The sequence below is a fragment of the Tamandua tetradactyla genome, chromosome 8 (assembly GCF_023851605.1).
Source record: "Tamandua tetradactyla isolate mTamTet1 chromosome 8, mTamTet1.pri, whole genome shotgun sequence".
NCBI classification, from domain to species: domain Eukaryota; kingdom Metazoa; phylum Chordata; class Mammalia; order Pilosa; family Myrmecophagidae; genus Tamandua; species Tamandua tetradactyla.
The window spans coordinates 84383873-84405075 of record NC_135334.1 but is presented as its reverse complement, the minus strand read 5'-3'; the positions used below and the strand labels follow the sequence as shown (position 1 = coordinate 84405075).

General features: G+C 36.2%; 1 protein-coding gene across 7 annotated transcripts in view; it reads left to right on the top strand.

Moving 5' to 3' along the window:
- SBF2 (SET binding factor 2) overlaps positions 1–21203 on the top strand; it is a 685303-nt gene that overhangs the window by 635881 nt on the left and 28219 nt on the right. For 6 of the 7 annotated variants that reach the window (XM_077113970.1, XM_077113972.1, XM_077113966.1 and 3 more), the window contains 2 exons: positions 1893–1994; positions 2804–2989. In XM_077113970.1, coding sequence (XP_076970085.1) covers positions 1893–1994; positions 2804–2989 — 288 coding nt within the window. Of the gene's footprint in view, positions 1–1892; positions 1995–2803; positions 2990–8793; positions 9400–21203 lie in introns of those variants that run through there. The other variant, XM_077113973.1, reaches the window with a different exon arrangement.

Sequence of the window (21203 nt, the reverse complement as noted above, 5' to 3'; positions counted from 1 at the left end):
CTGTGAAGACCTTTCATTCCAGGAAACCATATGATATAGGAGATGAGGAGGGAGCATTCTTAATATTTGGGTTTCTATCTCTATCTAATTGATGGCTTGATCTCAGTAGGATGCTAAAAAGGAGATAATTATTTTCAGATATAAACTTTTTGATGTGCAGATTTTATCAGCATATATTTATTGGGTTTCTGCTCTGTTTGTCAATACAATGAGAATCTAGAACAGAATGTGAATTTGACATGTCTCCAAGAATATTTCCCTCCTACTTTCTCACCGTCCATTTGCCCCTCCAGTTCCACATCTCTAGATTTTAGATTCTCCCCAACCAGCCACCAAAGGTGCATTGGCTGTCTAGGAACCTACTTAAGGTTCAGGAAAAAAACGCAATCCTTCATGTTAAGCTTAGGATGCTTTTAATTTAATTTTTACTGAGAAACTAAAGGAAAATAGGTATGCCAGTACATATGCACCCATATTTCTTCCAAAGCAAAGAAGGAAAGATATTTTTGATATGCATGTTTTAGACTCTGACCCAAGCATTTGTCCAAGGGCATCTCTGCAATATAGCCTCAGCCTCGTCTTTAGGCCCCAGTGCTGTGTCCATTATTCCTTCTCCCCCTTGGGAGTTCCCAGCCCCTCTGTCCCTTGCCACCCTCACCCTCCAAGTTTATTTCTCTTTCTGCCTCTCTTGAGGAAAAAGGGTTGTTTCCCATAATACACTTGACTAACAGGCAAGAAAACCAGGAAACGATGCGAATATCCAGAGCAGTGATTGTGCTTCAGGAACTTAAATTATAGAGAAATACAACCACATGTACAATTAGCTATAAATATATATGTCAGAGTGTATTCATTACTATTAAAAGGATTCAGGTATTTTAGGTACCCATGGAAGAAGCTGATCAATACTCTCTGCTGTCCCCAAGCCATGAGCCCCTGTCCCAAACTGTCCCCACCATCCAACCTTTCTCTGTTTCTGGTATATTCTGTACTCTGCTCCTTCTGGAAAGTGATCCTTACTGTAAATAGTTACTCAAGATGGCTTGCCCTTCTTAGGATATTGGGATTTTTAAAGTTAACTCTTAGAGCTAATGGTAAGCCCAAGATAATTCAGGCCTGATGATAGCTATGATATAGGCACAGTAGGTGTCCCCCCCATTGCTGGGGAGGCATGTGCCTTGTTCCTGTGTTTAAAATAGCCTAGATCAGTTGTTGTTTATTTTTTTAAGTTTAGCATTATATTCATACTATAGATTATGTGTGTGATGTTTAAAATATTTTAAAAACCAGATTGCTACACATTTGGTTTCAAAATCCATATATTGTGTTCATATCCTAATTGTTCATTAGGGCTTTAAGTCATTTGACTTGGCTTAAAAAGCTGAGCACAAATGTAAATTATTTTCCTATTTAATATATAATAGCAACAAATTAGGAATATCTTTTTTTGAGATATAATTAACATTCTTCCTTTTAAAGTGGTTTTTATTTATTCACTAAGTTGTGTAACAAGCACCACCACTCCAAAAAAAAATAAGAGAGTTTTTATATAGAACTTACTACATCGTGGTAAAACAATTTTTAAGTCTTAAAATCCCTGTTTTTTTCTACTCTGTGGGATTATAGCTCTTCTTCGCTTTTTTGGAGAATCATGTGAGATCAATTTTATTTCATTATCTGTCACTTAAACACATTGTTTTAAAACATTTCATTGTTTAGTCTTTATTTTAACATAATTTTTGTAAGTATTTAAACGTTATATGGTTCTTTCCTCCAAACGCTTTAGCCTTAACTCTGATTTGTTTGATTTTCTAAGGTTGATAGAAAGTCTGTCTGTCCTTTGTACTCAGAAAGCACTTGATCTAATTGTAGTCCCCTTTCCTATCTCTTAGCTTCACAGAGTACTGCAACTGGCTGTGGTTGTATCAGAAGTACTTGAGAATGGTTCCTCAGTTTTAGTCTGTTTGGAAGAAGGCTGGGACATCACTGCACAAGTAAACAGATTTTCAGATATTTAGTTTTATATTTGTATTTCAATTTGGTTTTAAATTCTTCAGATGATTCTCTTGTATAGTGACTGATGTCTTTATGGATAGAGAAGGTCCCATGTTAAACAGTATCTGGTATCCATCAGGAAGCTCTGTAGGGTCACGGGCTTTCGATCCTCTGCATAGCCTGGAGCCCTGTTTCATCAAGCTCCTGTATCTACAGCCATGCCATGGAAGTATGCAGATGGAGCCCTTGACCAGCAGTGTGGACCATCCTTTCTGGATTTTGTCAGTCCTTTCCCTCTCTATAAACCCCTTCTTTAGTCACTCCAGAGTAAAAAGAAAAAGTATGAGTATAAACTACATTAGGTTTATTAATCTATATCTGCCAGAAAGTACAGTCTGAACTGATACTCTGGCTTCATTGATTAACCTATGAGAAGGCCACAATCAAAAACTTGATAGTTAAGGATTCAGATCTTGTTTCCCTGAAAAAAAAACACGTGGCCCAATGAATTTGAGTTTTAGTTTTGACTGGAAAGCTTGCAGAATTAATTTGCTTGACTATTCTGGTGCAGGTTGTAAACGAATTTGCTGTCCAGGTAACTTGTAAATTAGCTACTATCAAAAGGAAGTACTTGTGGGTGCATGGGTGGTTCCGTGGCAGAATGCTTGCCTTCCATGCAGGAGATCCAGGAATCAAACCATGCACCCCCCCAAAAAAAACCAAAAAAACAAAAGGAAGTGCTTGTATCTTAGTGCCAAGACTTTCTTGAGACTAATATAATGAAGTATCTATTCTGCTTACACCCTAGGTGACATCCCTGGTTCAATTACTCAGTGATCCTTTTTATAGGACACTTGAAGGCTTCCGGATGTTGGTCGAAAAAGAGTGGCTCTCTTTTGGTCATAAATTCAGTCAGCGGAGCAGTTTGACCCTCAACTGTCAGGGTAGTGGTTTTGCTCCAGTCTTCTTACAATTTTTAGACTGTGTACACCAGGTAAGTAAAGCAATATTAAATTGACTTGACCTTAGGGAAAGAAGAGAACTAGCATTTAATTAACATTGCTGTGCTATGCTGGTTACCTTCATGTCATAACTTATGGATTCAGCCATAGTACATGCTGAAATCTTAGCAGTAAAGATACATAATACATGCTGAAATCTTAGCAGTGGACTTCTGAAGATAGGGAAGGAGAAAACTAATTGGTTTCTGAAACTAGGATAGCTGAGCTGGCTGTTGGGCTCCCCAAGTAGGGTGACAAGCCCTCTAAATTACTATCTCCAAAGGAGAAAAGCAAACGTTGGCTTGTTTTCCAAAAAGATTCCTCCTAGAATAGAAGAACAGAAATCTCTAGGTAATGGCAGGTACATGGTCTGCCTAATTTGGGAGGACCCTAATTTATGCTTAGCATATAAGAGGCAAAGTTCAACCCTCAGAGAAAGAATCAGGGCCCAGCCAGGCAGACCTATGGGGTGACAGCACTGATTTCAGTTCTCCTGGGCGCCCCAGTTACAGCTAATCAAGAGACCTGAGAAAAGACTTGGTATATGATCCAGGAAAACCCAGTATCAAGGGGCAGAACCAGGAGAGGCTGTGAATGCTCTAGGCTGCCTCCTACCCTCATCCCAGGCACATTAAATACAGACTTCTTGATAAGACCTTGTTCAGAATTGCCTTGAGAATTGGGTGGTACTGGACTTGCAAGTTGATGGCATGGGTACCAGTGGCTAAATTGACCTAGAAAAGGCAAACTTGACATTTCCAGCCTTGTTTCATCTGCACCATGACCCCCGGGGGAAATGAATGGGTTCTGGCATGTCAAATATATTTGTCAGAACAGTGAGCCTCTTTAAATACATTGGCCTCAAGTATCTACTGAAAAGAAAGGTGAAAATATTTTCAGGAACCAGAATTAGAACTAGGTGTTCTGAGAGGCCAAGTTGGTATGTGGTTATGTTTTACTTTGTTTTGTTTTGTTTCAATTCCATTAATCACTTGGTCACCTTTATGAATTCATTACATTTTTTTAATAATAGCTTTATGGAGATATAATTCATATACCATACAATTCATCTATTAATATTGTATAATCCATGTTTTTTAGTATATTCACAGAGTTGTACAACCATCAACATAATCAATTTTAAAACGCCACCCCAAAAAGAAATCTGTACCCATTAGTATTCACTTCCCATTTCCCCTGAATTATGTTTTTGAGTATTCCAAAGAGCTGCTTAAAGAAAAAAAACATACTGAATTATTCTAACTGATTTTGTCTTAGCAGCATCTGAACTCTTTTTCAGCAAATGGTACATTTGTTTGCTGTTTCAATATTAGTCTTTTTATGTACACTCCTTTTAGAAAATATATTAGGGAGGATTTTAGAGATCATTGTATCTGAAACAAAAGGTTAACTGAGGCCAAAATAAAGGAGCAACTGTTTTTTCTCTAGATGGGTGAAGGTACATGGGTTCTTCATGAAAGTTCTTTTTATTACCTAGCTTTTTGTCTTATTATGCTTGCCAAAGACACGAGGCTATTTCCTACCTCCATACTTGTATATCAGTACTACTAAAAATATTTATTAATATTTATTGACTACTTACTATGTGCTAAGCACTAAGTACAATACATATTACTTTATTTCACAACTCTTTCCACATACTCTTTGAGCCCTTTCCTGATCCCTTCATTTGTATTCTTAATGAGTCATATATAGATTTTTTTGTAACATCTATAACAATATAGTATATTTATTTTCATATGTATATATTTTTAAATTTAATTTTGTTTGTATTGTCAAACCAAAACCACATATAGACATGAACATTCTTAACATACAGGTATTCTCTGTATGGTGTACAATCAATGGCTCACAATATCATTACATAGTAGAATATTCATCACCATGATCATTTTTTAGAACATTTGCATCACTCCAGAAAAGGAAATAAAAGAAAAAAGAAAAGATTCATACATACCATACCTCTTACCCCTCCCTCTCATGGACTACTAGTATTTCCATCTACTCAATAGATTTTAACCTTTGTTCCCCTTATTTTTTTTCTATAGCCCTTACCACTCCCTTTCATTGTTTATTAGTATTTCAATCAACTCAATTTGTTTTAACCTTTGTTCCCCTATTATTTATTTATTTTGAATCCATATTTTTTACTCATCTGTCAATATCATAGATGAAAGGAGCATCAGACACAAGATTTTCACAATCACATAGTCATATTGCAAAAGCTATATCTTTATACATTCATCTCCAAGAAACATGGCTGCATGTGAGGTATAGGTTTTTTTTTTCTCTCTATTATCGTTTTAATTCTTATTCTGTTGTCTTTTTATTTCTTTTTCTAAATCGATGCAAATGTACTAAGAAATGATGAATATGCAACTATGTGATGATATTAAGAATTACTGATTGTACATGTAGAATGGAATGATTTCTAAATGTTTTGTTAATTTTTTTTAATTAATAAAAAAAAAAAAAAAGTCTACCAGTCTCAGGGTCATCCACAAAATAAGAACTGAGAATAAACTCTTTTGAAAACAAACAAAAAAAGAAACATGGCTACCGGGACACAGCTCTACAGTTTCAGGCACTTTCTTCTAACCTCTTTAATACACCTTTAACTAAAAAGGGGATATTTATATAATGTGTAATAATAACCTCCAGGATAACCTCTTGACTCTGTTTAAAATCTCTCAGCCACTGACACTTTATTTTGTCTCATTTCTCTCTTCCCCCTTTTGATCAAGAAGTTTTTCTCAATCCCTTGATGCTGAGTCCCAGCTCATTCTGGGATTTCTGTACCACATTGCCAGGGAGTCAATTTATTTACATATGTATATTGCCCTCAATTTAGTCTGGGAATTTTTGGGAATAGAGACTATGTCATATTAGTCTTTATAGCCATAGAATCTAACACAATTATAATTTCAGTCTCTGGAATATAGTAGACACTAAATAAATAGTTATCTTGAATGAGTAAATGAAAATTTGAATGGCCACAAGCCTTATTTAGGTCATGATTACCCTTCAACAATACATCTAGAGTATCCTAGAAGAATTGCTAACAATCTCTTTTTTTTTCTTTTTTTTAAATATTTTTATTGACAAATCTTAAAAAAATACAATCCATACATGGTGTACAATTAGTGGCTCACAATATCATCACACAGCTGTGCATTCATCACCATGATCATGTTTAGAACACCTAGATCACTCTAGAAAAAGAAAAAAGAAAAATTCATACATCCCATACCCTTTACCCATCCCTCTCATTGACCACTAGTATTTCAATCTACCCAATTTATTTTACCCCTTATCCCTCCAATTATTTATTTATTTTTTATCCTTATTATTTTACCCATACCCTGTACAAAAGCAGCATTATACACACACACTTAACATTATAAAAGTTAACAGCCATATATAATTCATCTTCAAGAATCAAGGCTACTGGAACAGAGTTCAACAGTTTCAGGTACTTCCCTCCAGCCACTCCAATACACCATAAACTAAAAAAGGATAATTGTATAATGCGTAAGAATAACCTCCAGGATAACCTCTCAACTCTGTTTGAAATCTCTCAGACATTGTTTTGTCTCATTACTCTCTTCTCCCTTTTGGTCAAGAAGGCCCACTCACTCCCATGGTACCAGGTCCCGGCGAATCCTGGGAGTTCTGTTCCATGTTGCCAGGAAGATTTACACCCCTGGTAGTCATGTCCCATATGGGGGGAGGGCAGTGAGTTCACCTGTCGAGCTGGCTTAGAGAGACCACATCTGAACAACAAAAGAGATTTTCCAGGGGTGACTCCTAGGCACAGTTCCAAGTAGGCTTAGCCTGTGTGTTGCAGGAACAAGCCTCACAGGGACAAACCCCAAGATCAAAGGCTCACCCTTTTGATTTGGTTGTCTCCACTGCTTGTGAGAATATCAGAAATTCTCCAGATGGGGAAGTTGAATATTTCCTCCTTTCTCCCCAGTCCCCCAAGGGGACCTTGCAGCTAACAGTCCCTTGAAAGCACAGGTGCAATGCAAAAACCTGCAGAGTAAGAAAACAAAAAAAACCTTCAGTGGATCCACATTTCATAAAAAGTTATTTTTCTTCACATCTGTTTCAGTTTGCTAAAGTCTGCTGGAATGCAATATTCCAGAAATGGAACAGCTTTTAAAAAAGGAATTAAGTTACAAGTTTACAGTTCTAAAGCCAGAAAAATGTCCAAACTAAGGCATCCATAGAAAGATACCTTGACTCAAGAAAGGCCAGTGTCTGTCACATGGAAGGCACATGGCTGGCATTTGCTAGTCCTCGTTCCAGGTTCCATTGCTTCCAGCTTCTGATGCCAGTCATTTCCTCTTTAAGTGTCTCTGGGCCTTCACTTAGCTCCTCCATGACGCAAATCTGGGTTCTGGCTCACTTAGCATCTCATGGGAAGGCGCAATGCAATGTCTGCTGGGCTCTGCATCTCCAAATATCTGCATCTCTCTCAGCTCTGAAGCAACTCCAAAATGTTTCCCTTTTTAAAGGACCCCAGTAAACTAATCAAGACCCACTTTGAATGGACAGAGTCACGTCTCCATCTAATCAGAAGGCCAAACCCACAATTGGGTGTGCCACATCTCTATGGAAGTAATCTAATCAAAAGGTCGCACTCACGCCTGGGCATGCCACACCTCGATGAAAATAATCCAATCAAAGTTTCCACCCTACAATATTGAATCAGAATTAAAGGACATAGCTTTTCTGTGGTTTACGACACTTTAAAATGAGCACAATATCTCATTTTTTATGATAATGGAGTCATTGGCTTGTTGAAATTTTCCTGAAAAGGTTCTTAGGAAGGCACCTTGCTACAGGCCTATACTTTCTGTGCCAATATATACATGCCATCAGTTTTTACCCCACTGTTGTGATCATATCGCTGTTTCTTTAGGTGAACACTAGATGAAGCATTTAGTTTTCTTTAAAGGTCTATGGTGTACCAAAAACTACATATCTTCAAATATTGCCGCCACAATCCCTGTAATGAAGTACTCATGTTTTAAAAACAGGTAGGAGCAGACCAAATATAGGAACATCAGAGTCATATCTCCCATTTAACCCAAAGAATAAACTAAGTAAGAGGAATGACAGGTAGAACCACCCGTGATGACATTTGTTGAAATAAGAATTAGACTGAGAACAGACTGATTGTGTAACAAATTTCTTTACTGAGCCATCTAAGATAGTAACCATAGCTATACAGAAAACATCCATATTTTCAGTTTCACATATTTTTATCCTAAAAGGAATTTAAGAATTTTCAAATTTCTGCCTTTTGTTTAGGGTTTGTGGGTATGTCTTATATTTCCATTAAGTTTTTTAAAAATTCTTTTAAGTGAGGGGAAATTCACAAAACAGAATATTAACCATTATAAAGTGAACAATTAAGTGGCATTTAGTATATTCACATGTTGTACAGCCATGACCTCTATCTAGTTCCAAAACATTTTCATCACCCCAAAAGGAAACGCTATACCCTTTAAGCAAGTACTCCCCATTTTCTCCTCCCCAGCCCTTGGTAACCACCAATTTGCTTTCTGTCTCTATAGATTTGATGGTTCTGGATATTTCATATAAATGGAATCATACACCATAGGACTTTTTGTGTCTGACTTTTTTCACTTAGCATAATATTTTCAAGATTCATCTACATTTTAGCATATATCAGTAATTCCTTTTTATGGCTGAATAAGACTGATTCTTTTTTATTTATCATCTAAAACTCTGTCCCTCCATAAAGCAGTGATAAAGCTGGCAACCATCAAAATTAACTTTTTCATAATTCTGGAATCTAATGAAAAACTTACAACAACCAGGGGAATTTCTAAGAATTCTTCAGCTGCTGCTGAATTACAAGTAAGAAAACATTTTGATTTTTAACTTACTTACCTGCTATTTGCCATTCCACAGTTCAGTGGCAACCATGAAGGCAATTGCCGTGTAGCTTGCTGGTATCAGAAGGATCAGTGGGAACATAGTTCTCAAATAACTAGGGTTGTGTGTTTTCACCTGTCTCATGGCTACCTGAGAAATCTGCTCAGGGACTTGCCACTCTTTAGAAAGTCTTGGAGCTTTCTCAGGGTTGAGTTGGCCTCCAGGGCAGCAGTTGTCAAAAACATTTAAAGGCAAACATACTGGCTGCAGCTCCTACTGCAAGAGATAATAAATAGGATAAGAAGTAGAAAGATTGAAAAGGCTAGGATGGAGAGGCTGGGGAAAGAGATCCATAGGGAAATAGGGCTTTGAAGAGTTGTAAACAACTCTCGTAAACAGCCTGGATAAGCACTCAAAGAGTACCTCAACACAGACCCAATTTGTAAAGTCCAGCAGAGAGTCTTGAGTCTGTGTTTATGTGGGGGGAGGAAGGGGAGGTGTGAGAAGGTGGGAGGTGCTTGCTGTTTCAGCCGTTTAAGGAAATTTCCATTAAGTAACCAACTGAATACTAAGCTAATGGAACAGAGACTTGGGTGGCTTTGTGGGATGGTTTGGAACTATACATACCCAGAAAAATATGTTCTTAAAGTTAACCCATTCCTGTGGGTGTGAACCCATTATAAGCAAGACCATTTGGTGAGTTTGCTTCAAATGAGATGTAGCCCACCTCAATCAGAATGGGTCTTAATCCTATTACTGGTGTCCCTTATAAGATAATAAAATTCAGATAAAGGAAGCAAAAAGCTGAAATGGAACCCAAAAGAGAAGGAAGACACCAGGAGACACTACTGTGTGCCTTACCATGTAACAGAAGAACCAAAGTCCACCAGCAGCCAGCCCCAGAATACCACAGTCTTGGAGAGAAAGCGTCACCTTGCTGATGCCTTGGTTTGGAGATGATGCCTTGATTTGAACATTTTCATAACCTCAAAACTGTGAACAAATAAATTTTCATTGTTTAACCCTAGCCATTTCATTGGTATTTGTTTAAGCAACCTAAGAAACTAAAATACCATGCAAGACAAAGAATATAGTCTTTAACAAAAATACTTTCATCAGGTCACTAAACTAAGAACTACATTAATCTGAATTCCAGTTACCACATTATAATAGTAAAAGTATCATTTCCAACAAAAAAAAGTATGAGAAATGCACAGAAACAAAAATTTATAGGTCCTTCACAGGAGAAAAAGAAATGAATAGAAACTAACCATGAAGAAGCCCAGACATTATACTTACTAGACAAAAATTTTTTATCAACTATCTTAAGTTGCTGAAAGAACTAAAGGAAACCAGGGGAATGATGTCTGACTAAATCAGAAATATCAATAAATTTGATGAAAAACAATCAGTAGCTCCAAAAAACTTAACAAAATTCCAAATAGGATAAATTCAAAGAAATTCACACCAAGACATACTGTATTCAAATAGTCAAAATCCAAAGACAATGCAAGAATCTTGAGAGCAGCAAGAAAAAAGTGACTGTCATGTAAAGGGATCCTCAATAAAATTAACAGTTGGGGTTTCTCTCATAAGAAACCATGGAAACCAGAAGGTAGTGGGATGACATTTTAAATGCTGAAAGAAAAACCTGTCAACCAAGAATTATATATCCAGAAAAATTATGCTTCAAAAATGAAAGTGAGATTCCAGGCACTCAGTCAACCAAGCTGTCAGTGTAACATGCTCCAAGGTACCATTCCCCAACAGAATCTTTGAACAACTAGCAAAAACTGTCAGGGTCATCTTCTTCAAAAGTCCAGGAAACAGTTAAAGGGTTACAGGAACTGGGGGTGTCAAATCAAGAAATACAACAGTAAAAAAATAGTAGGAGAAACTCATGGCAACCTGGCTGACACCTCCTTCAACTCCTTCATGGCATGGAGCCAACGTACACTCCCATTGTCCGTCTCTGGCCCTGTTCCAAAGGGAACAGAGTAACCTCCATGTGCCTACTAGGATGCCAGTATGTTGGTGCCAATCTATCGGGTGGCAGACTGAAAAACAGCCAGGAAGTTTGTCTTGGGTTCCACCAACCAGAGCTTACCCTGTAGGCAGGAGCAGCTTGTGGACAAATAAAGCAGATTAAGAAAAAAAAACTTAAGTCAAAGCTGCCTGGGTCAACTTTAAGTCATGCAATAGAGCACTGGAAGGGAAAGAAAGTATTTTATAGGGAGTATCATGGGCATTCAACTGTAAATAAGGGGAGATTCCTAAGGCCTCAAGTGAGCACAAGCCCAGTTCAAGACACAGGCTCAGAAATGGCACTTTACTTTTGCCTCAGGCTAATCCTGTGATAGGAGGGCTAAACTCTGAAGGAGAGTACAATTTGATGCAGAGCCAATTTGAAAGACTATGAGAGGTCTCTTTTTTGGCATTGGATTTTTTGTGTTCATTAGCACCTGGCACTCAAGGAAATCTCTATAATATTACTAGCTGGAAACAAATTTAAGAAACAGACAGTTCAGGGACTGAATCCCAGAGGTAACACTTTAAACTATCAAATGTACAGTATGCAACAAATAATTACAAGACAAATAAAAAATAGGAAATGATGGCCCATCCAAAGGAAGTATAAGAATGGAGTGAGGCTAGAAATCAATAACAGAAAAAACTGGAAAATTCACAAATATGTGTAAAAGTAATGTAGTCTTAAAAACCAATGGGAGGGTGCATGGGTGGTTCAGTGGTAGAATGCTCACTTTCCATGAAGGAGACCCAGGTTCCATGCCCCCTCCCCTGTGCTGGGCTCAGCAGGTCCCACTGCAACCTGTGTGTATCTTGGAGGCCTGGAGTGACTCCACCCCTCCCCAACTGACCTAGTGCCCAGAAGCCCTGGCCTTCTAGGCAAAAGTTGTCCACTCCTCACAATCACTAGCTCCTGAGACTTCATGGTGGAGTGATCAGAGATATTGAAAGACAAAATCAGGTAAAAGAAAACATCTGTCTTTGGGGAGAATAGATTATTTTGACTGAGCAACTTGAAGCAGAAAGAGAGACAATGTTATTGACAAAAGCATCTCCAAAAACTTGACTTGAAATGAATATTACAGATTGAGGGGACAAACATTTTTGAAAGAGTGTTATGTTGTGTTGATGAATAACTTAATGGAATGGTCAACCTTTCTTTTGTTGGTGTCCTTTTAAACTTGACAAATAAAGGACAGTAGATCATATTTTCTAAATTACTGCTTTAAAAGTCTCATAGTCTGAATAAAGAAGTTGGGCAGGTGCTCTTCTAAGGATTTTCTGTCTGTGTGATTGTGGTAGGGGTCCCTTGAAGTTCAGTGTCCAGAGTTTGGGATTGTTACTTCTGAGTCTGTGAGAAGGGATGGATAGTAACATCCACCTGAGTAGTTTGATAAGTTGGCATGATGATGAAACCACAAGAAGCTGTACCTCAGAAGGGCTGGGGGAGGGTAAAGTAAAGGGGGAGACCCTCCTGATTGTCAAATCAAAGGACCTGGCCTCTGTGGACTTGTCTCACAATCCCGACAGGGATTCCCACAACAGAGATGAAGGGAATGTGTCATGGATGGAGGAACAGCCATCCTTCTGTTCCTCCAGTAGAAATGGATACCAGCCAGTAGAGAACTTCTTGATTTCTTTGATTTATCAATTCCTCTGTGAAATTTGTTCTTCCATCCTGTAAAGAAACATGAATGGAAAATGGATCTAAAATAGACCTAAGTTGATAATATATTTATATTGTTATCAATTAAGTTGAGCAACTACAGATTTATAATTCTATAAAACATAGCCATATTTGTACTAATAAAAATTATTCCTAACCTCTGGCATTTTGTTAAATTAATGTTCTTGATGGTAACCCAATGAAATAAGAAAATTGGAAATCAAAAGGGGGGGACAAAGAAGAAATTAGGAAATATCTTGATACAAATGAAAAGAAAAACACAATGCACCAAAACTTACGGAATGTAGCAAAGGTAGTGTTAAGAAGAAAATTTATAGCTCTAAATGTTTACATTAAAGAATATGATCTCAAATCACAGACCTAACCTCAAAACTGGAAGGATTAGAAAAAGAAGAGCAAATGAAACAAAAAAATGAACCAAAGGAAGGAAATAAAAAAGATTAGTGCAGAAATAAATGAGAGAATTTAAAAAAACAGTAGAGAGAATCAACAAAAGCAAAAGTTGGTTCTTTGAAAAGATCAATAAAATCAACAAATTTTTACTAGACTGACAGAATAAAATGAGAGAGGATGCAAATAACAAAAATTGGAAATAAAAGCTGAGCCAATACTACTGACCCTATAGAAATAAAAAGGATTTTAACAGAATACTGTGGACAACTGTGTGCCAACAAATTATGTAACCTAGATGAAAGGCATAAATTCCTAGAAACATACAAACTACCTACATTGACTCAAGAAAAAAATACAAGATCTCAACAGACTACTAACTAGCAAAGATTGAGTCTGTCATCAAAAACCACCCAACAGTATGGGCCATGATGGCTCAGCAGGCAGGGTTCTCACCTGCCATTCCAGAGACCTGGGCTCGATTCCCGTTGCCTGCCCATGCAAAAAAAAAAAAAAAAATCCAGCAGAGAAAACCCAGCATCAGATGGCCTCACTGGTGAATTTTACCAAGCATTCCAAGAAGAATTAGTACCACACCCATTCAAACTCTTCCAAAAAAGTTGAAGAGGAGGAAACACTTCCTAACTGATTCTATAAGGCCAACATTGCCCTGATATTCAAGACAGTTAAAGATACCACAAGAAGAGAAAATTACAGACCAGTATCCTTCATGAATATAGATGCAAATGCCCACCACAAAATACTAGCAAACTGAATCCAACAGCGTATTTAAAGGATTATGCACCATGATCAAGTGGGAGTTATCTCAGGAATGTAAGCACAGCTTGACATGAAAATTAATCAATGTAATATACCACTTTGATAGTACAAGAGAAAAAGAAACACATTATCTCAGTTGGTACAGAAAAATCATTTGACAAAATCCATGATTAAAAAAAAAAAACTCTGAAAATTAGGAATAGAAGGTAATTTCCTCAACATGATAAAGAACTAACATCATTCTTGGTTGTGAGAGAATGAAGCTTTCCCCCTAAGATCAGGAGCAAGACAAAGATACCCACTTTTAACCACTTCTATTCAACTTGGACTGGAAATTCTAACAAGAACAATTAAGCAAGAAAAGGAAATAAATGGCATTCAGATTGGAAAGCAAGAGGTAAAACTGTCTCTAGTCACAGATGACATGATCTTGCATATAGATAATCCTGAAGAATCCATCAAAAAGCTGTTAGAGCTAACAAGTGAATTCAGCAACATTGTTGGTTACAAGATCTTTATGCAAATATAATATATGAAAATATATTTCTATCCAGTAGGAATGAGTATCCAAAAGGAAAATTAAGAAAACAATTCCATTTACAAAGCACCAAGAAGAATAAAATAAAGAATAAATTTGACCAGGTTGTACAAGACTTATACACTAAAAACTGCAAAACATTGCTGAAAGTAATTTTAAAAGACCTGAAGTAAATGGAAAGACATCTCATGTTCATGATATTGTTAAGATGGCAGTCCTCCCCAAAGCTGTCTACAGATTCAGCGTAATCCCCATCAAACTCATTGACATTTTCTACAGAAATGAAAGCTCATTCTAAAATTCATAGAGCATCTCAAGAGACCCCAAAGAGCCAAAAGAATCATGAAATAAAGCAAAGATCATACTTTCTGATTTCAGAATTTAATACAACTGACTATTTAACTAGGTGTAATACTTTCAAGGTCTCTACAAATTGTAGTATGTGTCAGTGTTTTCATAAAGTCCACTAAAAAAGACACATAAGAATATATACTTAAAAAACACTATAAATAAATCAAAATGGAATTATAAAAAAATTCTAAAAGTGGTTTGGGCAATCCTCAGAAAACAGGAAAAAGAAAACAAACAGAAGACAAAAACTAAAATGACAAACTTACTCCCTAACATTTTCAGTAATTATATTAAATGTAAATGGTCTAAATACACCAATTAAATGACAGACATTGGGGCAGAGTAGATAAGAAAACATAACCTAATTATATGTTTTTTACAAGAACCTCACTTCGAATATAATTGTATTGCACATGAAAGCTTTATTTGTAATTACCAAAAACTTGGCAGAGAAGATAGGAGAGGGTGGAGCAAGGGGGAATGTCCAAAAACAGCCAAACAGCTAAACAAACTTTGGTACATTCAGCAATAAAAAGGGATGAACTATTGACACATGCAGCAACTTGAATGGATCTCAACAGCATTGTGCTGAGTTTGGGAAAAAGCCATTTATATAACCAAATTGTGTCTGGTGTACCCAAGTCCAGAATTTATCAAGTTCTGTTTTTCCAGTTAAACCTCTAGTCTCTTGCTCTAGAAAAGGTAATCACATGGCTACATAGGGTGGTAAAGGGCCCTGAAAGTCTAGCCATTGCCTCTATAGACTTCCAGCTAGTTCCTATTTTCAGCTCTCATTTCATCCCTGTATTATTCAGCACTTGGGCCTCTGAGACCTGAGCCTTTCTGTGTTTCCAGAGCAAACTGGTACCTTCTCAAATGGTTTTCCTCCTGCAGGTGTCACAGTCTCACTTCTGCTCTTCTATCATTCACTGTTATTCTTCCTTCCATTTTCCATCTTCCCACAATTTGCTGAATTTTCTTGGCCTGCTACTTCTCTCTTCCCACCATCCCCACCGCCTGTGGGTTTTTACCTTTAATTCCTTTCTCTGAAATTGTAAGGAGGAGGAGAATATGTTTGTTTTGTTTTGTTTTTTAATGGGAGGAAAGTTACAGGGGTCTGAGCATATATAGCTAAATTTGGCTTAAGTTAAATCCACTACTAAATGTGTTAAATCTCTGTGCTCAATGTGTATACGTCTGCATGCTTAAACATTGGAGTCAGCAAAAAAAAATCTAGTCACAATCAGTAAGGGATGGGAGGGTCTCATATAAAACGTACTGTCCTTGCAGATGGGAACATCATTCTGTCCCAAGTACAATAAATACTTGGAACATAATGCTTACTTTTATTGTAGGGGTGGGGTGGAAGAATGAGGAGTCTTGAATATTGAAAGGTAATCTGTATTCTGTAAGTACCCCTTAAGTGGTAAGAATAAAACAATTTATCATAAACTGAAATGAAGTATAAATTATATTCCTTTTATCTCTAGAACACATTGCAATAGATGCTTAAAATAATTCTGTTATATAAAGCAACTTATGGTATATGTTCAATTTTTGGTTACAGGTTTTATTTATTTTAAAAAAGAAGTTAAAATTCAAATGTTCTCTATAAACCAGTTGGTTCTGAAATCAAAAACAAAAGTTGACTCTTAATGAAAGCTCGATTATTTTAGGTGAATGCTTTACATATTGTAGAAAATAGTATTGTTCAGGGTCTAAAGACCCCTTTAGGATGGTTACAAATCTAGTACCATATTAATAATTATTTTAATTAAAATACTGTTTTTTTAAATTTTGTCAGAACCTTCCTTTGACTTAGTGCCCCATACATAATAAACTGAGTGCAGACAAGTCATGACAAAGTTAGCATATGACCTTAATTGTGGCATTTAAAGTATGCTTGGCTATGATAGGTATCAGCTTTGGTGGGGCAAATTATTTTGTGCTATAAAGGGATTGTTTATTCATTCAGAAACAGAGAAGTCTAAGAAGAATGCAGTTAAAAATAATGTTTCTTAATTATAATGTAATGTTTCATCATCTACATATTGGTTTTAGGCATTAGAAAATGCTTTCTTTGAATGACTTTCAAGTGAACAATAGTGCTTTACATGTCTCTGGCTTGGACCAGACAATTCGAATTTGTGCTGTCCTCAGTCGCTCAGAGGCCTAAACCAGAGCCAGGCCCAAAAACAGAAAAATAAATTCAAAATTACGCAGCAGCACCAACTGAAAATTTCCACGGTAGAATATGTTCCATGCCTATTAACCATTTCTAACATGCTGAGTGCCAGAAGGTGGGCCATGGAAATATGCCTAGCCTTGTCCATTAGTACTAATAAAGTTACAAAGAAAACAGATGAAGCCCTGATCTTAAATTAGAACTGCCTCATCATACAAAAAGCTATTGTTTATGCCAGTATATCCAGGTGTCAGATGAATTATAAATGCTAAATCACTGTTTCATAATAACAACATCTGGCAGATTTTTTGTTGCTTCTAAAAGAAATTTGCTTAGCTCAAATGATATCATTACAGGATGCTTCCTTTAATAGTTAAAGGAATTTTATTCCTTCAAATAGTTGAGCCAAATTCAAAAGGGAAATTCATCCAAAATATAAAGATGAAATTTTCATCTAACATTCTTTTTTAAATATACCAAAAGGAAAAATATGTATAATATCAATGAAAACAAGAAGTATAAGAAAGCATTCCTTTTATTTTTCAGCATTAGAGTAAATCTTTGAGAGCACCTCAGAATATTTTCATTATTTTCCTACACTGAGCAAAATAACAGTTTTAACCTTGCCTTTGAAATTTATTCAAGTTGTAAATTGATTCACTCTGGTCTGGCTTTGTGATGTGATTCTCCTCACAATTGTCACATGCCAGCACTATGAAAAGCCCTATTCCGAAGAGAAAAGATATTTGCTTTTTGAAGATGAGACTTGATTGTGAGCACATGTGAGCAGCTAAGCACTCCCCATACATACATATATACATGCATGTTACTCTGAAATTTATCCATTAAAATGGTAAAATAGCTACAGCTAAGGGAGTGATGGTATATCCAAGAGTTTCTGGTCTCTGCCACCTATTCATTTTGAAAACTGGAGTGATTGGCAGTAATTCATGCTATTTTATAACAAAGCAATTAAGGTTTTTAATGTTTAAATCCATAAAATCTGAATTTGCATATTGGTCCTACCTACTGACTTTGTGATCTTTTAGATAAAATAATCTCTTTGTACTTCATCTTCTTCATCTATATAATATGGAAGGATTTTGAAAAATCTTATACAAGGTACTTAAAAAAATACACAACTAATGCTTGTGAAATCTTAAACTATGAAATAGCAAAACTAATTTGATACCATACCCATAGTTTTTCAGATGTTGATACCATTCTATCTAGGGTCTTTTGTAGCATAATATTTATAATTTCTGAAAGCAAAATCCAGTTTTAATTTATTAAATTTTATTCCCAAAATGTTGATCTTTCCTAGGATTTGAGTCATAGCTTATTTTTATGGGCCTTTAAATTTCACAAAATACTTAATGGCACATGGCAAAAAAATAAATTTTAAAAAAATGCAGGTTTCTCCAAATTCCAAATCAGATTCTCTTCTTATAAGTGAAATTGTCAGGTTTCTGTGAGTAACATGAAAAAAAAAAACTAAAATGTTTTTGTCTTTTAAATCCATATTTTTTTAATATTCAGCAAGTTAAATATAAAATTATTTTGAACAACAGAATCCAGCTGATGCCTGAGAGGCCTAATTTAGAGATATTTAGATATTTAGAGATATGCTCATGTAGAATTGATTTGTTGGCAGAGATGCCTATTATTCCTAATACTACATAATATAATAAGGCTAAATTTATTTCAAGCAGACTTGTATTTAGGCCCTAAAATTCTTGTAACCAAAAGTAGAAAAGACCAATGAAACCAAAAGCCGGTTCCTTGAAAAGATATACAATGGCCAATAAGCACATGAAAAGATGCTCAACATCATTAGCCATTAGGGAAATGCAAATCAAAACCACAATCTGATGCCACTTCATATCCACTAGAATGGCTATTTTTTTTTAAACACGGAAAATAGCAAGTGTTGATAAGGATGCAGAAAAATAGGAGCCCTCATACACTGTTTGTGAGTATGTAAAATGGTACAGTTGCTATAGGAAACAGGTTGGCAGTTCCTCAAAAAGTTAAACATAGAATTACTGTATTACCTTTCAATCCCACCTCTTGTTATATACCCAAAATAATTGAAAACAGGAACTCAGGTATTTATACAGCAGTGTTCATAGCAGCATTATTCACAAGAGCCAAAACAGAGAAGCAACTCAAGTGTCCATCAATAGAGGAATAAACAAAATGTGTTATATACATACAATTAATTGAATATTAAGTTATGAAATTTCATGAAGTTCTAACATAGACGAACCTGAAGACATCATGTTATATAATCTCACTTATATGAAATAATTAGGATAAGCAAATTCAGACAGTCAGAAACTAGAACATAGGTTACCAGGGGCTGGGGCAGGGATGGGGAATGGAGAGTTAACGTTTTATTGATAGAGCATTTCTGTTTGGGGTGATAGAAAAGTTATATATTTGAATGTGGTTAAAGGGGGAATTTTTAGGTTCTATAAATGTTACTAGAATTTTTTAAAAATTTTAAATCCATACACCAACAATAAACACTAATGTAAGCTATGAACTATAGTTAATAGTGCAATCATAATAATCTCCTTTCATCAACTGTAATAAAGGTGCCACACTAGTACAAATTGTTAATACCTAGATACCACATTTGGAATCTGATATTAAGAAATGAGGAATTTCCTGAAATGTCTTTCTATTATAATATAGAAAGAAACGAAGGGTTAACTGCATTCACAAGACAAAATCTGGTGCTTAAATTTCAAATTCATAGAGTCAGAAACTTGAATACAGGTTATCAGGGGCCAAGGTGGTGGTAGGGAATGGAGAGTTAATGTTTAATTGATAGAGCATTTCTGTTCTATAGAGACCTCACGCAACAGGAAGGGCAGTGGCTCAGAGTGCTTCCAGGAAGCAACTCCAAGGTATACAGACCCATGCATAATAATCACACTCTTTTAATGAGTCTTTGTAAAATTCGTTTTATTTTGCAGAACTTATGAGCTAAAATTCTAGTTTGATTAAAAAGCCGATAAGAAAATATTGCCAGAAATAAACTTTTAATCATCACTAAAAACTAGGTTTCTAATCAGAAATAAGCTTTGATAAGTGAGTAATATGTAGCTCATGACTTTAAATTACCATTGGTCCATTGAGCAATCAATTTATTACATGCATCCCTGCTCCCTTTGGCTGACCAAGTGTGGTTCTACGTTGCCAAATTAAACAGGGAGAGGAAAGCTAATGTTTTTACAATGTGCCAACAGTGTTCACTTGACACAGCTTTTAAGCAAGTACAATTGTAATTGGAACTTGTCTCAACCAAACAAAAATGCACTAGCTGGTCATGAGAGCTTGCTTGAGCAATATAGAGGTGGGATTGCTAGGTAGCTTGGATAATCTGTACAAAGTCTTCAGCCTACCTTCTGCCAATGGCTTCCCAGAGTAGCTTGCATTGCATAAAATATGCTCATAGCTCAGTTATTGTTTCAAGTTTTACCCTGCTGCCTTGCTCCCATATCATTCCTTCATCCTTATTCTATGTCCAATGGCTTCATGGACTAATTTACTAAGAAAAATTAAGGTTAAAAGGCATAAATACCTCTACCTTCCCTTGGCACTTTCTCTTTATCTACTCTTTTATTCCTCCTTGTTTCCAAGGCTCTTCCCTATCTTTGGACCCTTTACCTCATTCATTCCTGTTTTTTCAGGGCCTTGTTCTCTTAGCTACCAGCTCTTTCTACAAAAAGTCTCTCTGTTGACTTCTCCTGCATTGCCTTGAGACATGTACACATTTCTGTTGTCCAGAAAACTTCTCTTGCTCTACCCTTAAGCCACTATCTTCTCATTCCTTTCACTGCCAAACTTCTGTAAGTATAGTTTTCTCTATTGGATTCCATATTATTATTCCAAAAGCTCCTGAAAAGCAAGAATCATAATTTATGTTGATTTTATTTATCTCTCAAGTGCCTATCGTAGTGTAATGTAGTGAACGAGGCCCAGATCTTGGAGCCTAACAAGCCAGGGTTCAAATTTGGGCTCACCAGTTACATTTGAATGACATAGGATAAATTACATAATCTTACTGATTCTCAGTTTCCTCATTTGTAAAGTGGTATATTAATGCCTAACTTGCACTGTTACTGTGAAGATTACACAAGATGTTTATAATACGCCTAGCATGGTTTCTGGCATATAGTAGGTGCTCCACAAGGCTCGTTCCCTTCCCGTCTCCACTTTGGTAGAAATTCAAGTATTTGTTGAATGAGAAAATGAATGGTCCCCGGCCTAACTTGGGACAGCATTCAGTGGTGTGGCATTCCACTC